The 21,182-nt window shown below is 42.4% G+C and overlaps 1 protein-coding gene across 3 annotated transcripts in view; it reads right to left on the reverse strand.

Moving 5' to 3' along the window:
• Nucleotides 1-1,416: 1,416 nt before the first annotated feature.
• AKAP6 (A-kinase anchoring protein 6) overlaps nucleotides 1,417-21,182 on the reverse strand; it is a 450,197-nt gene continuing 430,431 nt past the window's right edge. For all 3 annotated transcript variants that reach the window (XM_084791783.1, XM_084791781.1, XM_084791782.1), the window contains 2 exons: nucleotides 13,224-16,626; nucleotides 1,417-6,291 (listed from right to left, as the gene is read on the reverse strand). In XM_084791783.1, the coding sequence (XP_084647909.1) occupies nucleotides 13,264-16,626 (3,363 nt within the window). In that variant the 3' untranslated portion in view covers nucleotides 1,417-6,291; nucleotides 13,224-13,263. The remainder of the gene's footprint in view (nucleotides 6,292-13,223; nucleotides 16,627-21,182) is intronic.

Consider the following 21,182-nt stretch of genomic DNA (forward strand, 5'->3'; position numbering starts at 1 on the left):
CAAACAAACAAAAAACAAAAAAAAACTGTGTTGTCACCTTTCTGGAGTGGGTGAGAAGGGAGCAGAATAGTCTCTTAAGTGGAAACTGTTTATCAACAATTGTCAAAACCCTTGCAAACGCCTGTGCTGTGTTCTGAATGTCTATATCCCCAAGGTCCCATGTTCAGACCCAACCCCCAGCACCACAGTATTAAGCTGAATGTCTCTGGAGGGCAATTGGAAATGGGATGAAGGCTAAGGGGACTTGGTCACCATCCTTCCTATGAGGAAGCCCAAGAACGCCCATCAATGAAGTAGTGAGCAGGGTCTCCCCAGACACAGCATCTTCTCTTGCCCGGATCCAGGACTTCTCGGCTTCCTGATTGTCTGGCTATAAATGTTCTCATTGACACATTTCCCAGAATAATGTATTGTGTGATAACAGTCATAGTGGGCTAACACAACCTCACACGTAGGATCACCATCCAAGTTCTGCATGCAGGCTGCCCTGAACAAGAACATGAAGGAGGCTGTGTTGTGCAGGCCCTGATTAACTTCAAAGTACAAGGACAAACCAACCTCAAACTCTCTCCTTCAGTGGAAGCCTATCATGGACCAGCCAGATGGTCTCTGGCATTAGGCAGCATACCATTGACATGCCAAGACACTGTCATGGAATGGACTTACATGTACCATATCATATTTAGATGTGCAGATTGGTGGTGGCAAGTCTCAAATGCAGCGGCAGTTGCTGTGCAGGAAGCATGTGGCTGTCCTTCAGGAAGTGTCTGCATGGCTTTGCTTGGGTGTTCCCTTGCTATATGTGAGACAGAGCCACCTACAGAAACCAATAAACTACAGGACTGACTTCACTGAACTTTTCTACTCAGTGAGAGTGTCTACCCATGGACACAGCGGGGTCTCGACTGAATACCTAGTTGCTCGGCACATGAAGCTTTTTATATATCGCCAGGGAATGAAAGTGTGGTAATATATACAAAACTGTTAATGTTTGGGTTGAAAAATAAACCTGAAAAAAAAACTGAAATAATCTGGCTTACTGCTTAAGACTGCTTTAGAAAAACACATAGAAAAAAGATCTCAGTCTATTGGTGCATTGAGTTTAGGTTGCACCAATTTTTCTGGTGGTCTTGATTGCACTAAATAAAACTGATCAAACTCCACATTGATCAGTAATAGTAAACTAAATTCAAATTCTTATATTAATAATGTGGAACAATCTTCTAGTTTATGAAACAAAGTACACTTTATTTTTTCTAAAATTATAAGTCAGATGAAAACATGTACTTGGCTCATGGCTATAGCTGGCTGACCTCTTAGAAAATAACAGACGACGTCATATAAGAATGCCAATGGACTGGCCAGTCACTCTTCATGGAACTGAAATTGACAATGTAATAAAACCTCGAGACTGGGTGGGTTGGCACATACCTTTAATCTCAACACTTAGGAGGCAGAGTCAGGCAGATCTCTGAGTTTGAGGCCACCCTGGTCTACAGCGCAAGTTATAGGACAGCCAGGGCTACACAGAAAACCCCTGTCTCAAAACCAAACCAAATCACACCAAACCAAAGAAGCTAAAAAGAAAAAAAAATCACATTCTATGTACCATTGACTTTCTACTTTGCAATCTATCTGCCTCTGAGAAAATTGTATCAGAGCTATTAATTCCACAGATCAGGTATCAGAAAAGAGTTTCCCGCGGGTCACATAGGAAACATCTCAGACATCCTGACCTTTCAGTTTTTGCTTCTGCTAAGTAACTCTGCAGTTACAGTGCAAAAGTAACTATATATAAACAAATATGTGTGGCTGTGTACCAATGAAACTTTATTCACAGACACAAAAATTTGAATTTCATATATTTTTTACTATTATGAAACATTCTTTTACATTTTTTTAGCCACATGAAAAGGTCCTTAGCTCCCAGGTCAAATACAAATAGGCAGTTGGTTGAATTAGGGGTTGCTGACCTCTGCCTTAGAAAATAAAAGAAAAATGTGAATTAAGAATTTAAGTGATTCTGGGCACAATGGCATACATGTGTAACCCCAGCATTGGGAGAGACAGAGACAGATGGATCTCTATGAGTCCAAGGACAGCCTGGACTATAAAGCAAGTCCAGGATGGCCAAGGCTACACAGAGAAACCCTGTCTCAAAAAAAGGGGGGGGGGAGGGAGGAAAGGAAGGAGGGAGAGAGAGAGAGAAGGAGAGAGGGAGGAAGGCAGGGAGGGACAGAGAGATCTGTGCTGTGGTGTGGTGTGGAGAGGGAGAGAGCTATCAGATATCAACAGTAAAAGTATTTGAGTGCTTTGTGCAGTGACATTACTCTTCCACCATCTGGCTTTTCCATGGATCTGAAATCACCAAAATAAAAATGGGAGAACTAAGTGGATATGAAAAGAGATATCGCTGTAAATTGTGGTGGTCCAAGTTCTATTTCAAATATTTTTATGATGCTACTCAGAGGCTAGTTACTCCACAAGGCTTTTACATATTTCAGTTTAATTCAGAAGTGAGTGCAGCTCGCCTGTAAGAACCAGAGATCACTTCACCGGTTGGTGTCTTCAGCTACTTTTTCCTTAGCTGAGGCCTAAGGTGAATGAACCAAGCCACAGAATGATCAGACCCCGGCTGCCATAGGCCCCAGATCCAGACTGTTCTCTTGTTTGCTGATTTGTTGAGTAACCAAAAAAAATCTGAAAAACATTTGAACCACTTCGTGCCTTTTCACAGGTCCGTCCAGATCATATGACGTATCAATCTGCTTACCTGATTTTTGAAAGTGTAGACAGACTAGATAAGAGGCAAAGTGGGTGGGTCTGGGGAAAAGTCATAATTATTCCCTTCAAAGGTATGATCAGAGGGAAATCTGCAAACATAGATGAAGCTTCAGTTGTCTTTGTACATCTGAGGCCAATTATGCTTCACACAAGTGCCTACTCAATGAATGTCTGAGTGACTGAATGAGTTAAGTGGGCAAACAAATGCAAGAGCAAATCTGCTTTACAAGGAAATGTCAGGTTTGGATCCAATGTAAGGAAAAGACTCAAAATAACTCCAGCACTAGACTGGACCACTGAAGGAAGTCATGGATTCTTATTTTATTTACTTGTTTATTTGTTTATTTAGTGAAATTTACAATAATAGAATAAACATATATCTTGAATATACTTTTGAGAAAACGTAGCACTTAAATGTCCAGACACTTCTCTGCATGTATGATGAAGACAGACCCCTTGGCTTCAAGGGTTCTGCCTGGTAACATTCAGTCAGGTTGAAATGGATCTGAATTCATGACTTAGGAAGGGCAGTTGGGGGAAGAGTGGCTGGGGGAGGGATCCACTGGGCGGCCATGAGATGGACGAAACATTGGGCCTCTGGGCTGCTGCTCTGCAGCACAGACTAGGACCAATGAGCAAACTAAAGGGAGAAGGGACACCCTGTGGCCTTACCAACCTAAGAAAGCATGTTCTAGCAGAAGCACATGCCCATCAGGGACACTTAACTTTCCCAGATAACAAGCTGCTGTTGTGGGACACGTGTAGATATAGTTGGTTGAGTCAATACAAACCAACTGAGCTGTTTTCAAGGGCAACTGGGAAGGTAATGTCTAGCCAGGGGGTAAGATAGAGGTTTTTCCATCTCTTCTTACTGGAAAAGGCATCAATAAACCCACAAGTCAACCTAAAATTTGGTGTTAGTGTTCAGTAGATAACTAATAACTATCTTCAACTTCTAAGTCTTTGAGTATATAAGAGGCAAACAGTACACCATGGCCCATGAATTCCTTGACTGTCTTCCCAATATACATAGACTTGACATTAGTTACCAACTAAGAGATGGTCTGGTTGTCCCAGTATCTAAAATAATGCTATACCCCAACATGTTCAAAACTGTTCAAGTATTTCTAGGGCTCTAGGATTTGTCTTTCACTGTAGCTCAGGCTACTGTCCCTGTGCCCTCTATTATTGTCTCAAATCTAGCTAATTTCCCCTCACTTTCCCCTACCGCACGGCCATGTCTAACATCCCCCTTTGTCATCCTTGTGAACACTATAACTAGATGTCTCTCTAAGACTCCTTTGGAAGAATTCACTACACATTCAAAAGCCTAGAATGAGCGTGCAGAAAAGGTGAGAAGGGGCAAACCTCCACCGCCACCACAAAATTATTAAGGTGGTGAAATTACAGACAAGTGGTATTTAAGTGTTCTTGGGATGGTGCTGGTAAAGTTCCAATCATAAAATAAAATAAAGCCACAAGCAAACTACAAGGTCTCTCTATACCTAGTCCACCACATACAAAACCCCAAGTCAACTCCATACACCTTTTCAGTCCTCTTTGCTCCGCCTTTTCCCCCATCACACCCTAGTGAGTCCCCACTAGCATTCAATCCTCTAACCTCACCTCTCTCTTTGTCCCTCTCCCTCACTGCTGTCTCTCTGTCACTTTTTCATTACACCTGCTTCCTTCCTCACCCGTAGGGTGCTATGGCATGCCATCTGTGTGGTCGGTCTCTCTGTCTCTAACATAGATAAGCCTACAAAGGCAGTGCATCATTCATAGCTGCGTTCCCTGAATCTAGAATAGCGACTTGCTGACGAAAGATGCTAATGAGTGATCTACTGAATGAATGATTGTCATTTCTGTGGCTACATACTTCTGTCATTTTCTCATTCCTTTTTGAAATCTGATTACATACTGTGTGTGGTTTCACTTTGCACATCCTCTTCTACTCATATGTGTTAATACAGGAATCTCAGAATATATATATATATATATATATATATATATATAGTGTTACCCCAGCCAATTCTCTGATTCAGCAGATTCTATGGAATACCTACTGTGTGTCAGGCACTTTAGTAGGAGTTATGATATAAATTAAAAGCTGAAAAGAAGACCAAGGGGGAATATTTCTCTGTTGATTTTACTTAACAAAATAAATACACCTGAAATCTATAGTCTAAATAAAATAGTCAAAATTTCTAAACTTTTCTACCATCCACCAAACCCATTCAAATAATTATTTAAAATAAATTAGGACATGTAATACAACTTTAAATCAGTAACAACTAGAAACAACAAATGGAAATAAAAATATTTAGAATAAAGTTTTGTTGATGTAGGGGAAATGGCCCTTAAAAAATTGTTATCTCAGGATGTTTACAGTGAAACAGAAGGATTTTTAAATTAAAAGGGCTCAGGCCTTGTCTGTACTTTAAGCAACTTAAGCCTTTTGTGCAATATAGATATTTTGGAAACTGATACATATTTTTTTCTTTTTCAGAAGCAGATACAAGAATTGGTAAAGAACACAGGTAGAAGAGATCATTAATTTTCCTTTCCCCCAATACGCTAATTTTATTATGCCAATTTTAATTACCATGCAATTGAATGGGTTTAAGGCTTATATTCTCCACATCACTGGACATCACAGACATGAAAGCATTTTATACTGTCATACATCAATGTTTGTACTAGCTTATACATATATACAGAAATTATTCACACATCTTAACCTTGCTATTTCCTCCTTTCAAACCAACATAATATTACCATGAAAGCAGCTTTTTTAATAAATGGTATAAGAAATACAGCAAGGCACACTGTTTTAAAAAACATTTTTCTCACTACCACCTCAAGAAGCATAGAAACCAAAAACAAACTTAATAGTAGAATGTACCAGTTTATAATATACAACACTGTTATAGTTGTTTCTTGAAGTGCTGCATAGATCATTATTAAAAAGAAATAATTAAAATGGCGCTTTAAACATCACTTTTGCAGTAAGGACCAATGGGTCTCCTCTATACTACAATCAAATCAATGGCTGGCTTTTTTTTTTTTTTAGGTAAATCTCCTTCAATAAACATAGGTATAATACCATGAAAAATTTCAGAGCAAAACATAAAATTGGTCAAGTTCTGATAGGGAGGGACATCATTCCAGGCAGTGGGTTTGATGGACCATCAATTTAGCAAACTGCAGAGCTTTAAAAGGAGGAGGGAGGTGAGGAGGCAAAAAGGAGTCTTGCTGGAGAGAGAGGGTTGGCAGAGGTAGCTTGGGACAGGAATCCACGGGTGAACGAGCAGCTTTGTGGAACTAAGACAATCACCTAAGAGAAGCAATGCACACATCCGGATCACAAGGCCCACGTGGACAGACCACATTCTGAAGGGAGCTTTATCTTCAGAAAGTCAATGTGACGGGCGGCAGTGACAACAGGATGGAACCCAAGACCAGCCCAGGGTAGATCAGGCCAGCCCTGAGCTGCAGCCAGGCTATCTATAGGAAACAAAAAGATGACAGGAAAGGCTTTCAGTAATGTCTCTTATCATTTGCAGAATGAAGTCCTCTCAGGAAGCTGTTGGTGAGGGAATCATCTACTAGCAATCTGAAATGAGAAGTTATACAATGTGACTCGTTCACTATCTCAAGGCTCAAATTCCATAGGAAAACATTTCCAGTTCAGCAAGATATATAGATACTGCAATATATTTATATGGTTTCAAAATATAAGACAAATCAAGGTTGATTATCTTTTCTCTGGGTCATCAATTCATCCATTCTTCTGTGAGTGACTTCGTTTTATCAAGATAGTTTCTTTTTTCATTAATTTATTTTTTAAAATTTATTCATATTACATCCTGATTGTAGCCTCCTCCCTTGTCTCCTCCCTGTCCCCTTTCCCCTCCCTTTTCCCCCCTCTCTCCTCTCACCTACTCCTCAGAAAGGGGGAGCACTCCTCCCCTACCATCTGACCCCAGCCTATCAAGTCTCATCAGGACTGCCTGTATCCTCTATGGCCTGGCAAGGCTGTCCTGCCAGGGGGAAGTGATCAAAGAGCAGACAACAGAGTCCATGGCAGAGACAGACCCTGCTCCCCATATTAGGGGACGCACAGGGAGACTGAGCTGCCTATCGGCCACAACTACATCTGAGCAGGGGGTCTATGTCCTTACCATGCATGGTCCTTGGTTGGTGCATCTGTCTTTGTAGGCCCCCGGGCCCAGATTTGCTGGCTTTGTTGGTCTCCTTGTGGAGCTCATATAACCGCCGGGCCCCACCCTCACCCCTACCCGAGTCCTTCTATCTCCCAATTCTTCCATAAGACTCCCTGCACTCTGCCCAAAGTCTGGCTGTGAGTCTCAGCATCTGCATCAATCCCCTGCTAGGTAGAGTCTTTCAGAGGACATCTATGGTAGGCTCCCATCCTGTTCCTTCTCTTCAACAGCTTCCAGTGTCAATTCTATTTGCCCTTCTGAGTAAGAATTAAGCATCCTCCCTAGGGTCCTCTTTGTTATTTAGCTTCTATAGGTCTATGTATTGTAGTGTGATTATCCTGTATTATATCCTAGTATCCACTTATGGGTGAGTATATACCAGGCATGTCTTTCTGGGTCTGGGTTACCTCACTCATGATGATCTTTTCTAATCCTATCCATTTGCCTGCAGATTTCATGATTCCCTTCTATTTAATAGCTAAGTAGTGTCCCATTGTGTAAATGTAGCACAGTTTCTTTACTCATTCTTTGGTTGAGAGACATCTAGGTTGTTTCCAGATTCAGGCTATTACAAATAAAGCTGCTATGATCATACCAAATGTCCTTGCTGTATGGTGGAACATTTTTTGGGTATATGCCCAGGAGTGGTATAGTTGGGGCTTGAGGTAGCAAGCACTATTCCCATTGTTCTGAGAAAGTGAAGTCTGTGTGAAAATGCCAGGTAGTTAATACTAAGGGATGTGACAGCGTAGAGCAACAGTTCATGGGCTGGGTACCTGGTTCTCAGGTTAATTTTTCCTTCCATGCTTTGTGTATGATGTTGAACAATTCTATTATGTAGTGATGAAACATTCATATCATTGTGATCATTCTGAATGCTTTAGGCTTTGCCTATGAAAGGGTATAATTAGAATTTACAGCTCAAATATTGCTATGTTTCATTTAGGTACAGGAGACATTGTGGAAACTAAACTGACCCAATTCCATTTTATGTGTGATGGTTGATACAAATTTGTTCCAAGCTTATTTTGTTTTATTTATTTCTAAATGGCTGTAACAAGTGGTTATATCTGAGAAAAATCTAAATTCTAGGATACAATTACTTTAGGTTCTCAGACCAGCTCGCAAATAAAACAGGCCTCTGCCTGTCTGGGTTTAATCTAAATTCTGAAGAGGTTTTTTTTTTTTCAGGGTTTTTTCCCCCTGACCTCTTAGAAGCAAGTATTCCCCTGTGTCTTTCTGACTCTTTCTATAAACTCACAACTTTATGTAGGAATCAGAAAAAGTTTTCCAACCATAGTACTTCTAGAGCCAAACAGGATGTTGGGAAGATCGGGGAAGTTAGGAGACAGACAGAGGCAGATGGAACAAAATTTGGTACAGTAAAATAATGCAGTCATTCAAGAAAGCACAGCACAGCATTGCTCAAATACTGAGGATGTGACTCATCAGAAATCTGCCACTGAGCAAGGAACCTTCTGGTAAAGCCAATCCAGTCCTGTCTTAGCAAAGACCTGGCTGGCATCTGAATTCTTTCTGGGTAATCAATTCTTTCAATTTGGTACACTTAGGAACAGGCCAGCCAAATGGGCTCAAGCCCAACCCTGCCCTGTGTGTGTATGTGTGTGTGTGTGTGTGTGTGTGTGTGTGTGTGTGTGTGTGTGTGTGTGTGTGTACAGAGGGGGGGGGGAGACAGACACACAGAGACAGAGAGGGGCTGACTTTGTCCAGTAAAACCTTCTTTATATAGCATGGCAACTTGTTTAGAAGTGCCAGATAATTAAAAGCACAGCCAGCAGCAGAAGCTTGGATTAGTAAGGAGATTTAAAGGTAAATTTTACAAAAGCTATATGTGTAGTGTATAGTGAAAGAATAATATAGTGTCCCCCAATGTAGTTCCCTAAAGCTGCTAGGCCAGCCTTGGGGAAACTCCAAAGAGCACCAGTCCAGTAAGAGAATGAGATGCTGGGCATAGTGAGAAGTGTTTGCTCCTATGACAGGCTCCCATCCTGTTCCCTCTCTTCAACAGCTTCCTGTGTCTATTCTATTTGCCCTTCTGAATAAGAATTAAGCATCCCCCCTAGGGTTCTCCTGGGTACTTTGCTTCTTTAGGTCCATGGATTGTAGTGTGGTTATCTTGTATTATATGTATTGTATATACCATGTCTGTCCCTTTGGGTCTGGGTTACCTCACTCAGGAGGATCTTTTCCAGCTCCCTCCATTTACCTGCAAATTTCATGACATCCTTGTTTTTGATAGCTGAATAGTAGGCCACAGAGGTCCTTTGAAAGACTCCATGGAAACAGAAGCTGTGTTTCACAGCCAAACTTTGGGCAGAGGGCAGGGAGTCATATGGAAGAGTTGGGGAATAGAAGGACCCAGGGAGGTGGGTCCTACTGGAGCTCCACAAGGAGACCAACAGAGCCAACAAATCCGGCCCAGGGAAGCCAGCAGAGACTGATGCACCAAACAAGGACCACACACCAAGAGGTCCTAGGCCTCCTGCTCAGATGTAGCCTATACGTAGCTCAGTTTCCGTTCCCTAGTAAGGGGATCAAGGGCTGTCCCTACCATGGTCTCTGTTGCCTGCTCTTTGATCACTTCCCTTTGATGGGGTGTCTTACTAGGTCACAGAGAAAGAGGATGCAGGCAGTCCCGATGAGACTTGATAGACTGGGGTCAGTTGCTAGGGGAGGAGGGCTCCCCCTCTCTGAGGACTAGGAGAGGGGCATAGGGGGGAAGAGGGAGGGCAGGTGGGACCAGCAGGAGACAAGGGAGGGAGCTAAAATTAGAATGTAAAATGAATACATTTAAAAAATAAATGTATATATAAAAAATTTATAGAAGCCGAAAAGTACTTTAAACAGTGTATGTTCAAACTTGATCATGCATCAACTTATATAGTCATCTAAAATCTAAAACTCTATAGCCACCACTTATAGACTAATAAAATAGACAAGACAATGAAACTAAGCCCAAAAGAAGTATTAAACACACACACACACACACACACACACACACACACACACACACACCATGTATACATCAAACTATCAGACAATCCAAAGAAGAAGAAATACAACTACACACTGGCTGTGTGTGAGGAGTTAACCTCTTACACTGCAGGATTTATCCAGTCTGAAGTTCAGGGTTAAACCATTCATCAAAGATCACAGGCTTATGATGAGGATTATGAAGAAATAACTGTCAGAATATGGCAAAAAGATTAGTGCAAAGTACATTTCCTAGGCAAGTCCTAGGAGGCATTCCAGACACACACTATGTGCTTCCTCGAAATTAGGCAGAAAGAGCTGGATCTATCCGGTTACCTCCCCTTTGATGTGATTTGCAATAACTGACCTCTCTACTTCTAGAGAAATGTGACATACAAATGGATCCAGTGAAAGGCCCAGCAGTGTGCCTGGAAATAAGTGCAAACGCATATGCATTAGGCCACACTATAGCCTCTCAAATGGCTTTGGAGGTTTTTAATTAGAACATAGTAAATAAAATGATTTTCAAAACTCTTTGAAAAGAATTTGTTCTGGTTGCAGACTAGATGCATGGTTCTAAGTCATAAATGCTTTCGGGTGGAATTATAATCATTTCATCATCTAAGAACTTATTTCTGGGAAAAAGAGCTCTGGGAAATTAACTTTGGTGTTGTCCTGATACAAAAAAGATGCCATGTGATGGTCCTCAGACAGCTTTAAAAAGGAAGAACTTTTGCTGTTTTGGACCTGGTAGAAAGAGCACTGACAACAAATAAGCTCAGATGGATGGATGCACAGTGTCATTACCAGTACCTCACTCCACACCCTGACACCAAGCACTGAAAGCTTAGCAGCACTTTCAGAATGGATAGCTTCTCAGGTGACAGTACTTTGACACCTGGCAGGTCAGTGCAAGTTTGCATCCAGTGCTTGTAACTAGGCAAAAAAAAATAAAGCACTGGGATGATTTGTTAGCATGATACAACAACAACAACAACAACAACAACAACAACAACACACACACACACACACACACACACACACACACACACACAAGCACACATGCTCACACACCCTCAAAGGTGGACAGGAACAATCTATGGCTGCTCACAAAGCTCTAGGCTGAGGACAAGTCACTCGGGAGCCATGTCAGCAGCTGTACAGAAGTAAAATCTGGCGGCTTCTCCCTTTGCCCACAATAGAGCCTGGCGTGGGGCACAACAGAAGCCTGCTGATGGGCAGGCAAACGGCTGATATTTTTTACACTGCCGATGCTTGTAAAATGTGACAATTACACAGATCCATCAGCACCTTCACTTCCCTCAAGTCAAAAAAAATGGAATTGCTCATCATTAACATTTCATTTCAATTCCATTTCTCTATGTAAGGGGGAGAAGAGACTCCCAGAGGATCAAACCAGGAGAATGCATTCCGGATGCTTCCCCAGAGCCAGTGCTCCTCTCGGCTCCGGATTTCAGCAAGGCTGGTGACTTGAGGGTCACGGTCACAGGGTGGCACCTCAGAGTGCTGTTGCTTTCAAGCCTTTATCCTTTTTCAGAAAACAAAGTCAGCCAGGCTCTCCCGGCCCTTCTGTGGAGGCGGGCAGAGCCCATATCCAATCGGTCCTAATAGAACTTATTCTGAGGCAGTTTATAGAATCCCAGTTACTCTCCCTTAATGGTCACTTTTACTGCATACTGATGGAGGATGTGATTATAGGGTGGACACGACTCACAGAAAACACATTTCTCTCTCTCCCACTTTTGTTCTCACTCGCAGCCAATTGTAAATAGAGTCTAAAATAGAAAATTAGTGAAGCGACATTAGTAAGTAGGATGGTTTTCTTCAGTTTTGCATACTGAGTTTATTTTTAGGGTATATATATGGTATAGATTCCCCCCTCGCTCCCCATTCTAGAAGCTCTACATAGAATCACACATTTTAATGAGCTTAGGGCACAGGTGCTGCAGGAAAAAAAAATAATGATGTTTGCCATTCATCTTTCAAATTAAATAATGTGTTTTTAAATAGTAACTTTTTTCATAATACATTATGGGAACAACATTTATCTGTCACATTTTAAAAGATGTATTTGTAATAAATGTAAATTACTTTTAGAAAATCAGTAATTAGGCTCATCAAAAAATAAACAATCTGCCACAAAAAAGATAATCTTTAGCATAGTTAAGTATAATAACTGTTATTTGAATAAGTTAACAAATTAGGGTAGATTGCTTCTGTAATTCATTTCCTATAGCACGAGTTTAGGTTACAGCATTAGAGCCTCTGCTGTGGGGGTGGAGGGGGCCATATACACCTCACACTTTGGTAAAACACAACTCTCATATCTGCTAGCTAAGTTCCTATTTAAACTTGATTGAGGAAGTGCATTCATCACTTAGAGATGGGGCTTAGAGATGGGAAATAACAGAATCTTTGTGTCACTTTTAGAGCAATATCACCATCTCAGAATTATCAATCAATAGCTGTCTTATTAAATATGAAAAGTGAAATGACTTTCTCAAAAAAAAAAAACTGCTGGCAATCAGCCTGTCACCTTCAGGCAAAATTCAAAAATTCTGTTTTTATCAAGACGCCATTAACTTGTCACGTATTCTCCCAGTATTTGTGTTCTGCGCTGGTGCTCGGTCTGTGTGTACAAATAAGGGGGTCTTCTTTTACAGCAGCTACTTGCTTCTGTTTGGATCCTCGGGCACAGGCCTGAGAAGGCGCTGTGGCAGGGCAGCCTCCCGTTGGGGAGGTGGCTGTGATGGCAGTCATGTGTCTGGAAAGAGCCACAGCCTTTACCCTGATCCTTGCTCATCACAGGCAGTTCCGAGTAGGAGCTGAAGTGAGGAATGCAGCTACAGAGGATGCGTTTTGATTTCGAGGAATGCCGACAATTGCACGGTATTTTTTGTTTCTTCCCTAGTTGAAGAATTCAAAGCCCTAAGCTGAGCAGTCATTTTCTCAGATACGGTATTGCTCTTGCCAAAATGATGGAATAAATATGTCACTTAAAAATGTCAAATTTTCACCAGTGCTCTCCTTCTGCTTTTCAGTTACTTTCACTATTGTGTTTCTACTTAAATGTCTTATTCAGATACGCATGTGTCACAACTAGTCATTCTGTCCAGTCTTCTATAGGGGTTCTATTAATGCGCACACACACGCACACACGCACGCACGCACACCCACAGCACAAGTCCTCATACATACCTTTCAATGAGATGATTTCCATGCTTGGGGGCATTACATTCTACCTATGCATGTTTCTGTGTCGATCTTCATGAAAGCTTACAAGCTTTTCTTTACAGGTTAAAGTTTGGGGGCTGGGATACAGCACAGCCTTGCCTTTCGGCTGTTTTGCATTCAGAGGGAGAGCTTGAATTTTCGATTTGGCTGAAGCAGCGTTTCCTTCTGGCATTCCCGATTCACCTTGGTTCCTTGAACTGCCCTCTTTACTGGCCCTTCCTGAGGGAGTGGCGAGCTGCGAGCTCTCTGCACAGTCCTGGGAAGTGCAGGGCACCTCATCTCCTTCCATCACATCATCCGCTCCTTTCTGAGGGGAAGGTCCTGGGAGCGCCACCACCATGTCTGTCTCACCACTGGACACAGGAGAGCTTGCTGTCATTTGCACTGGCTTGGCAGCTTCATCAGGAACTGCTGGTTCACTGGGAACACTAGGGAAGCAGGCTTTCTCATCGGCAGGGTCATCATCCTCAACACACGCTTCAAAGAAGCATTCGATGTCTTCCTTGTCATCTAAGCCGGAGTCCACAGTGTCCGGTGGCAATGGAGTGTTGCTTTTCTCATCTATGTAACTGGTGACCTCCCCACAGTCACTGTCATGGGATGAAAGAGATAAGTAGGAGTAAAAATCCCCCTTTCTCAGGTGTATGGGCCGGTGAGAATGCTCCAACACTTTCTCCTTAATTTGAGTTAATGAAGTGGGAGCAGCCACCTCACTCTCAGGTTGTGATTTACTCTTTAGGGCTGTGGATGCCATGTCAATGATTTCCTTAACAAAGTCATGTACTGAGCAATCTTCATCATCTTTTTGATGGAAAACATCTGGCCCGCAGCTGCAACAGGAAGTGCTGTTGCTGATAGGAGCACTTTCCTCTGTCTCATTTTGTCCAAGTAGGCAGCAACCAGCAGATTTACTAACCCCACTTGGTGCATCATTAGACAAAGATTTCAGCCCATCACTGTCTTGTCTGCTTCCAACTCTGGTTTCTAACAGTGTCTCTGGGCCGGAGTTCTCGACAGGCGTGCAGTCAGCGCTTTGGTTTTCAGAAGGCTGGATAGTCAAGCCTATCTGTGGAAGATGTCTATCATTTGGAGGAGCAACTTCCTTTCCAGAGACATTTGAGTCATCAGAACCCTCCGTTAGTGCTTTGCTTTCACTGAGCTTGGATTCAGACATCTTTCTCACGTTCGAATCGAGGTTCTCCAACGCTTCTGGAAGCGTGCTTGACTTCTCCTTTCGTTTTTCTGGAACGCTTTCAATGTTGCCATTTTCCATGTCAGCCATGTGTGGATCTTTACTAACTTCGTAGTTACTTCTCTTGTTTTCACCTTTCGTTCCTAAGTCGTGGTGAGTTCTGGGTGGGTTCTTACCGTTCCCATTGTTTTCAGAGAGACATTTTATGGAGCCATTTAGAAGGGCCTCAATGTTCAAGGTGTCTGAGGAACCGAGCTTCTCGTTACTTGCTCTGTCTTTACTTCCCTTTATGCCATCAGTGACGCTGCACCGTTTCTTTTCTCTTGTCAAGGAAAACTTTGGTCTTATCCACGTCTGCAGCTCGTTCTTTATGTAGTCCAGTCCAGACATCAGGTTGCTTTCTTCATAAATTTCGTCATCTGTCGCAATACTGGAGTCGTCGTCCTCATCTTTGAGGCACAGCTCTTCCTCAGTTAAGGTGAGTGTGGAGCTGGAGAGGAGGTCACTGTCGTCTTCATCATCGGTACAAGCAGAGGTGCAGGAGACATTCACAATCATACTGACATTGACGTCACTTTCATCAGCCACTGAGCGGTTCAGGCGCTTCCTGAACGAGGCATTTGACTCTGGGATCTTGTTTTTGTGTAACACAATATCCTCCGAGCAGAGAGAAAGCTCGTCACTGCTGCTCAGTTCTGTGAGAGATGCTGCCGAGTCTTCATTGATAGAGGATGCGACGTCCAGTGACATCTGGCCAGTGAAGGACATCCTTTGGGAACTGCTTTGGAGAGTGATATCAGAAACACTCCGCTTGATCTTTTGCTCTGAGGGGCTCTGGATGTTCTCTAGACGATTCAAAAGGTCTAATGTCCTCTTACTCAACTCACCAACTGAGCCACTGCTTACACTGATGTCCCCAGAGCTGTGACAGCTAAAAAGATCCTCGTTGCTCTTATAGGACGTCAACCAACTTTCTAAAGAAGTGCTTCGCTGGAGGCTGTCGCTGCCATTTTTAAAGATTCCCAAACCAGACAAATCGCCCCCTGGAGAAAGAGACTCTACGGATGAGCTACGAGATAACAGGGAGAGCTGTCTGGCGTTCTGAATGCCCGCGAGTGCCTTCTCTATGTCGCTACCTTTATATGAGCTGCGGCCCAGTTCGTGGGGTGCACTTGCCAAAATCCTCTCATGGGGAGGTGCATCTGCTTGCAGCTCTGAAGCCTGATGTTTAGATTTGCAGGATTTTTTATCAAAATAAAAACCACAAAGAAGGGGATCCTCCACGTGTGCCTTTTCGCTTTGCGACTGCTTCCTTACCATCGGTAATTTGAGTTTGGAGCCTTGGAGGTATGAGTAATCGTAAAATGTAAACACATCATGTTTTCCTTGTAATTCTTCTCCCAAGCAATCAGCTGTATGCCTGGTAACACTGTTTAAATCTCCTGCTTTTCCATTTACCCAACCCACTGGTGAGATGGGTGCCTGAGAGATGCTTGAAAGCTTGATGCATTCCTTCTCTTCTTCACATTTTTGCTCTAACACATTGCCTGCATCTCCCATGTGTGAGCCCAGATGCTCAGTTTCAGGGTTACTTGGAGACCCATCTACCATACTGAACAAGCACATTTCAGAGGTGGCAGGCATTTCACTGTCTCCTTCACTGACGATTCCACTCTCACTGCCTGAATTCTGGCTCACGTCTCCACTGTGACATGGGCAAGGCCTCACCAAACTGGAACCCCCTAAAAGATCTGGCAATGATTTTGTGGATGAAAATGAAGAATCTTTACTGAGGCTCTTAGTTAAAACAGTGGGCTGGGCTGGGCCTGTAAACTTTGGGCTGCTTTTCAGAAAGGGAGTATGGCTGTCCTCATGGAGCTCGACGTTGTGAAGACTGTACACTTGGTAGATCTGTGGGCTGGAAGGTGCAGTGATATTTGAGGTATACTGAGACCCCCCACAGTCACCTGCCTCCTCCTCATAGCCAGAGACCTTGTGGTGTGTGTCTTTAAGCTTCACTGAGGGTATGGCAGGCTCTGCGTCTTGATCAAGGTCACTTGATTCTTCATGCAAACTAATTAGTTTGTTACTTATATCTGTTTCATCCCATTCCAGAGCATCCTCACTCATTCCATTGAGGTCCATCAAGCCAGGATCAATCACATTCAAAGTCTCCTGTGTAGGGAAGAGAGAGAGGAGAGAGGGAGAGAGGGAGAGAGAGAGAGAGAGAGAGAGAGAGAGAGAGAGAGAGAGAGAGAGAGAGAGAGAGAGAATATGAATTAGAGAACATAAGGGGGAAATTTTATTTATTATAAACCTCTTGGAAGTTAGAAGATAAAACTGAAGTGCAGGTTGGAAGGAAGTGGCATCAGCAACTCTATTCCCCCAAGAAGTAATATCCAAACACTGTGGGGACAGGCTTCTATCAGCAATGGCTGTCACTAAGGAATCAGCACAGATTCAAATGTAAGATCAGTATAGTTCAACGTGGTCATTTATGGATTTAACCATTTCCTGTTACCATGCTATAGTTTAAATCTTAGTTTGAGCTGATTATTGTGAGTCGAATACAAAATGTGTCACACAGGCCTGTGTTTGAAAGCTTGGTCTCTACCTGATGGCACTATTTTGGGAGTTTCTAGAGATCTTTGCAGGTAAAATTTATCTGGAAGAAATATATCACTTGGAGTGAGTCCTTGGGAGAATCTTACCCCTGTTCCTTTCTCTGCTACTTCTTCTTAGCAAACTGTAGGCATAAGGCATTTGTGAAATTCAAATGCTTATTTCTGTAACCCCCTCCCCAATATCTGGTTGCAATTCCTGTTCTGATAATCTCTTGTCTCAATACTGTGTAAACACTGCTCCCTAATTGTCACCTCATATGCCAATAAAGCAGCTTATAGCCAATCATTGATTAGGGGAAAGAACAGGGCCAGACTTCCTGCCAGTCTAGAGAGGAGGAGTTAGAGGAGGAAGAAGGGGATTTATCCATGAGCAGAGGTCCAGGAGAGATGAGGAGAGAGTCAGCTGAGCAGGAAGAGCCATAAAGTACAATTATCTCTAGGATTTGCACTGGGAGGAAACCAGACTAGCTTAGAGGATTAAGAATAGATTAAAACTGCTGAAGATTGTGTTGTGAGGCTTGATAAATAAATATTATAATAGTCTCAATTATTATGATAATAACAGGGTTAAGAGAGAAACTAAGGAACAAACACAATTTTATAAAAAATAGCATAATAACAGAGCAAATAAAGCTCCTCCATTTCATGGCCAATGATATGAGTTCAAATGACCATGGGTAGAACTCTCTGAAACTATGAACCAAAAGAAATCCCCCTTCCCTTAAACTATTTAATTATTGGGTTGTGTTATGCAAAATAACCAAAGCAGCTAAAAACAAAACTGCCTGCTAAATGAAGGTTAAAGAGTAGCGCACGTGAAATTTCTTAGGGTACATTTATTCCCACAGCTATTTACTTCCTGAGTCCATAGTAGGATACCGTCTATAGCTAAGCATCGAAACCTTCGTGCCTCTATTTCTGGGTTCTCTACCTAAAGTCTCATTTACCTGGGAATCTAGACCAGAGTATATACCCTCGGTTTTCTCTCTTCTCTGGGCTCTGCCTCCTGTTAGAGCCAAGGTGAGTGGCACCCACCTCCTCCTGACTGTTCCAGGGAAGCTCCTTAGTTGTCATTCCCTCAACCCCCTTCTTCTTCTTCTCTTTTTCTTTATGAGAGAGATTTCGCCTTGACTCCTGTTGACCATTACTACTGGTCCAGACTGTCCTTCTGACACGTTCCCAGTGATAACTGTCTGAAGGCTTTCCTGACTCCCAGGGATGCCATATTCCAAGTGCCCTTATACTGTTCTCTGTCTGTCTTCATGAGAACTCACTATTCTCTTGGCCGTCTACATGTTGACTCTACTTATATAAAAATTAATGATCCTGGGATGTAGTCTTTAAATGGCTCCTTCAGCTTCCTCGCTTGTTATCCAGCAATCTGGGAACACTATGGAGCCAAAGAAGGCAATAAAAGCACCATGGGCCCTGACAGGTTCCCCTATAGATAGAATGATAAAGTAGCATCCTTAGCGCTACGTATGCCCGTGCCAAGGAGGCAGGTAGGTGACTATGACTCTAGAACCAGCCGACTAGCAAGCCTGAGTGCTCTCACCAGCTTCATTGCCTTGTATAAGTGATTTAAGCTTTCTGAGCATCAATATCATCACCTATGAAAAAAGGATACCACTCTAGTGATCTTTCAAAATAATTCTTGGATGAAATGTGAAAAAATTACAAGTTCCCAGGGAAGCAGCCAACTAGTTCTTACCATGTGCAGAATTGCTTGTAAGCTCCTCGCCTCCTCCTTGGCTATCTCCTTCTCAACACTCCTTCCAATTAACCCTTAAAAACAATTCCTGGTCTGATAGGTAAGGAGAGGCGTGCTACCTCTAACAAGCCAGAGTTTTCTCATTGTGAGTCAGATTATCTCAACTGTCTGGTTGAAAAATCATGAGGATTTCATTCTTCGGTGGTAAGAAAAACCTCACCTGGAGCATATTGGGCAATGTTTCTGAAGCCTCAATCTAGCCTAAAATTAATGGTTAAAGGATGCTGCACAACCACATTAGGTGTAAGCCAGCCGTTAGTCCTTTATTACAGTGGATATGAAAGAGATTCTCTGTATAACCTGGGTTAGTATAAGGAGTCCAGTTATGAGGGAAACATTAATTAGGGGATATTTAAATTGTTTTCTAAGACAGGTCTTTCCTGCTGCCAATGTTCTAGCAGTCCATCTAGGACACAGCTAGATACCACAGCCACTTGGACGTCATGCCCATTCACTGTGATGAATTTTTATTACAATTTCTGCTTATTCTTTGATTACTGGTAAAAAGAAAGGACGAATGGCCAGTCTGTTTAGCTAGTGAATGGTAAAATGTTCAGCCAGAGGATCAATCAATCAGTCGACTCAAATAGTATATTAATTCCAAACACTATCTTGCCCGACACTGTATTCCCAGGACTGATAAATAATTAAGTCAGGCTCTCGGAGGAGTTCTTTGTTACTCTGTTCAACTTTAACATGTGACAGCAGAGGTTTTTCCTACAGGGTCACAAGCCTGGAGACTTGACCAGAGATGCAAGAATTGTGCCATCTTGTGAGCCAAGAGCTGAACCCAAGTGATGCTTGCAGCTCGGACTGTCTCCAGACATGGTCCTGGTTCAGATACTGCCTTCTTGATTTACGTTCAGGCCTGTGAAAGGCCGCGGCTCAGCAGTACCTGAAGGAACAGTTCACAGGTGCTTGGAATAAGACACTTCCACAGTGAAGGATTAAACTTGGCTTATGTTCTTGGCCTTAAGTGTCTTGTCCTTTAAATTTTCTTACAATTTCCTTGTATGATAATTCCAGGAACTATCTGACTGGATCTACTTGGAAATAACTCACTTTATAATTTAAAAAATTCCATATTAAAGAAGTCTTCACTCAGCCTCCCCCATTCCCTTCTTGGCTGACCTTGGCAGCTGCTGCCACTTTCTCTTCTCTTTTCTTCCCTGTCCTTAATCCTTCTATAGGGATGAGATTTCCTCCCTTTTGTCCAGCAGTCTGTATTCTGAAGAAATGGTTCACATGAATGGTTATTACATCATGCATGGAAACTTTCCTTAGACTCACAGCACCCAGCACACCTCAGGTTCTTGTGATGCTCCCCAGTCCCTAGTCTTTGGTTCTATGAACACCCATTATAATGTTCTGAAAAAAGAAGGAAAAGAACAGACATACCAGAGACTACAAAGACCTCTTTTCAGTTTATGGCTTTCCTGACCTAATCCTTTCTCTCTCTAGACAAGCCCCCTGAACCTCCAAAACCCAAAATAGAGCTTGGAGGATCTAAGCCCTCCATGTTTTTCATGGCCAACATTACATAAGCTAGTTTCCTTCCCAGGTGGAGCACAGCCTGGACCTCAGTGCCAGTAACACCTCCCTGTTCTGTATTAATTCTGTCAGTATTTTAAATAAAATCTCCATTTCCTTGGAGATTTAACCTAAACCATAAAACATACCCTCTGGGGCAAGTAGAAGGACATGAGGATATTTATATAACTAAATAGTTGCTGTTTATGCAACTGTTGAGGAGGGCAGTAAGGCACACACATTGGCATAACTGTCATTTTCTTGGCTGACAGTTCAACATAGTCAATAATGCTCAACCTAATTAAGCATTTGATTTGTTTTTGTTATTGTAGCTTATAAAGAAATTGCTTAGTACTTAAAAAAAAAAGATGTACATGATCCCATACTTGACAAACTGGTAAGTCCAAATGGAGTCACACCAAAATCCAAGACCTTTTGAATAAAGCCAATTGGATGGTGAATAGTAAATGAGGACCCAATGGAAAGCCTGTCATTGTAGAAATAATTGGTATAAATTAATTCAGGTGTGGACTTTTCATTCATAAGTTTGTTCAGTTGGGTTTTAGGGAGAAGGAGAGACAGTTCCAGAGAAGTGAGGTGCTAAAGGGGACTTGGCCCTTGGAGAGAGGTTTATTAACACCTGCTGCAATAGAGAGGGGCCCTGAAGTAGGGCCCAGGAGACAAACGTGGAGTCTCCTTTTAAGCTTATCAATAGAAGGGGAAGGCTTGCATAGGTGTGAAAGCAGGCTTAGGTAATTCATGACTTACATGTGTCACAGCATACGACAATGGTCCCACTTTCTGTG

The sequence above is a fragment of the Acomys minous genome, assembly GCF_964271855.1.
Source record: "Acomys minous genome assembly, chromosome: 8".
Taxonomy (NCBI): domain Eukaryota; kingdom Metazoa; phylum Chordata; class Mammalia; order Rodentia; family Muridae; genus Acomys; species Acomys minous.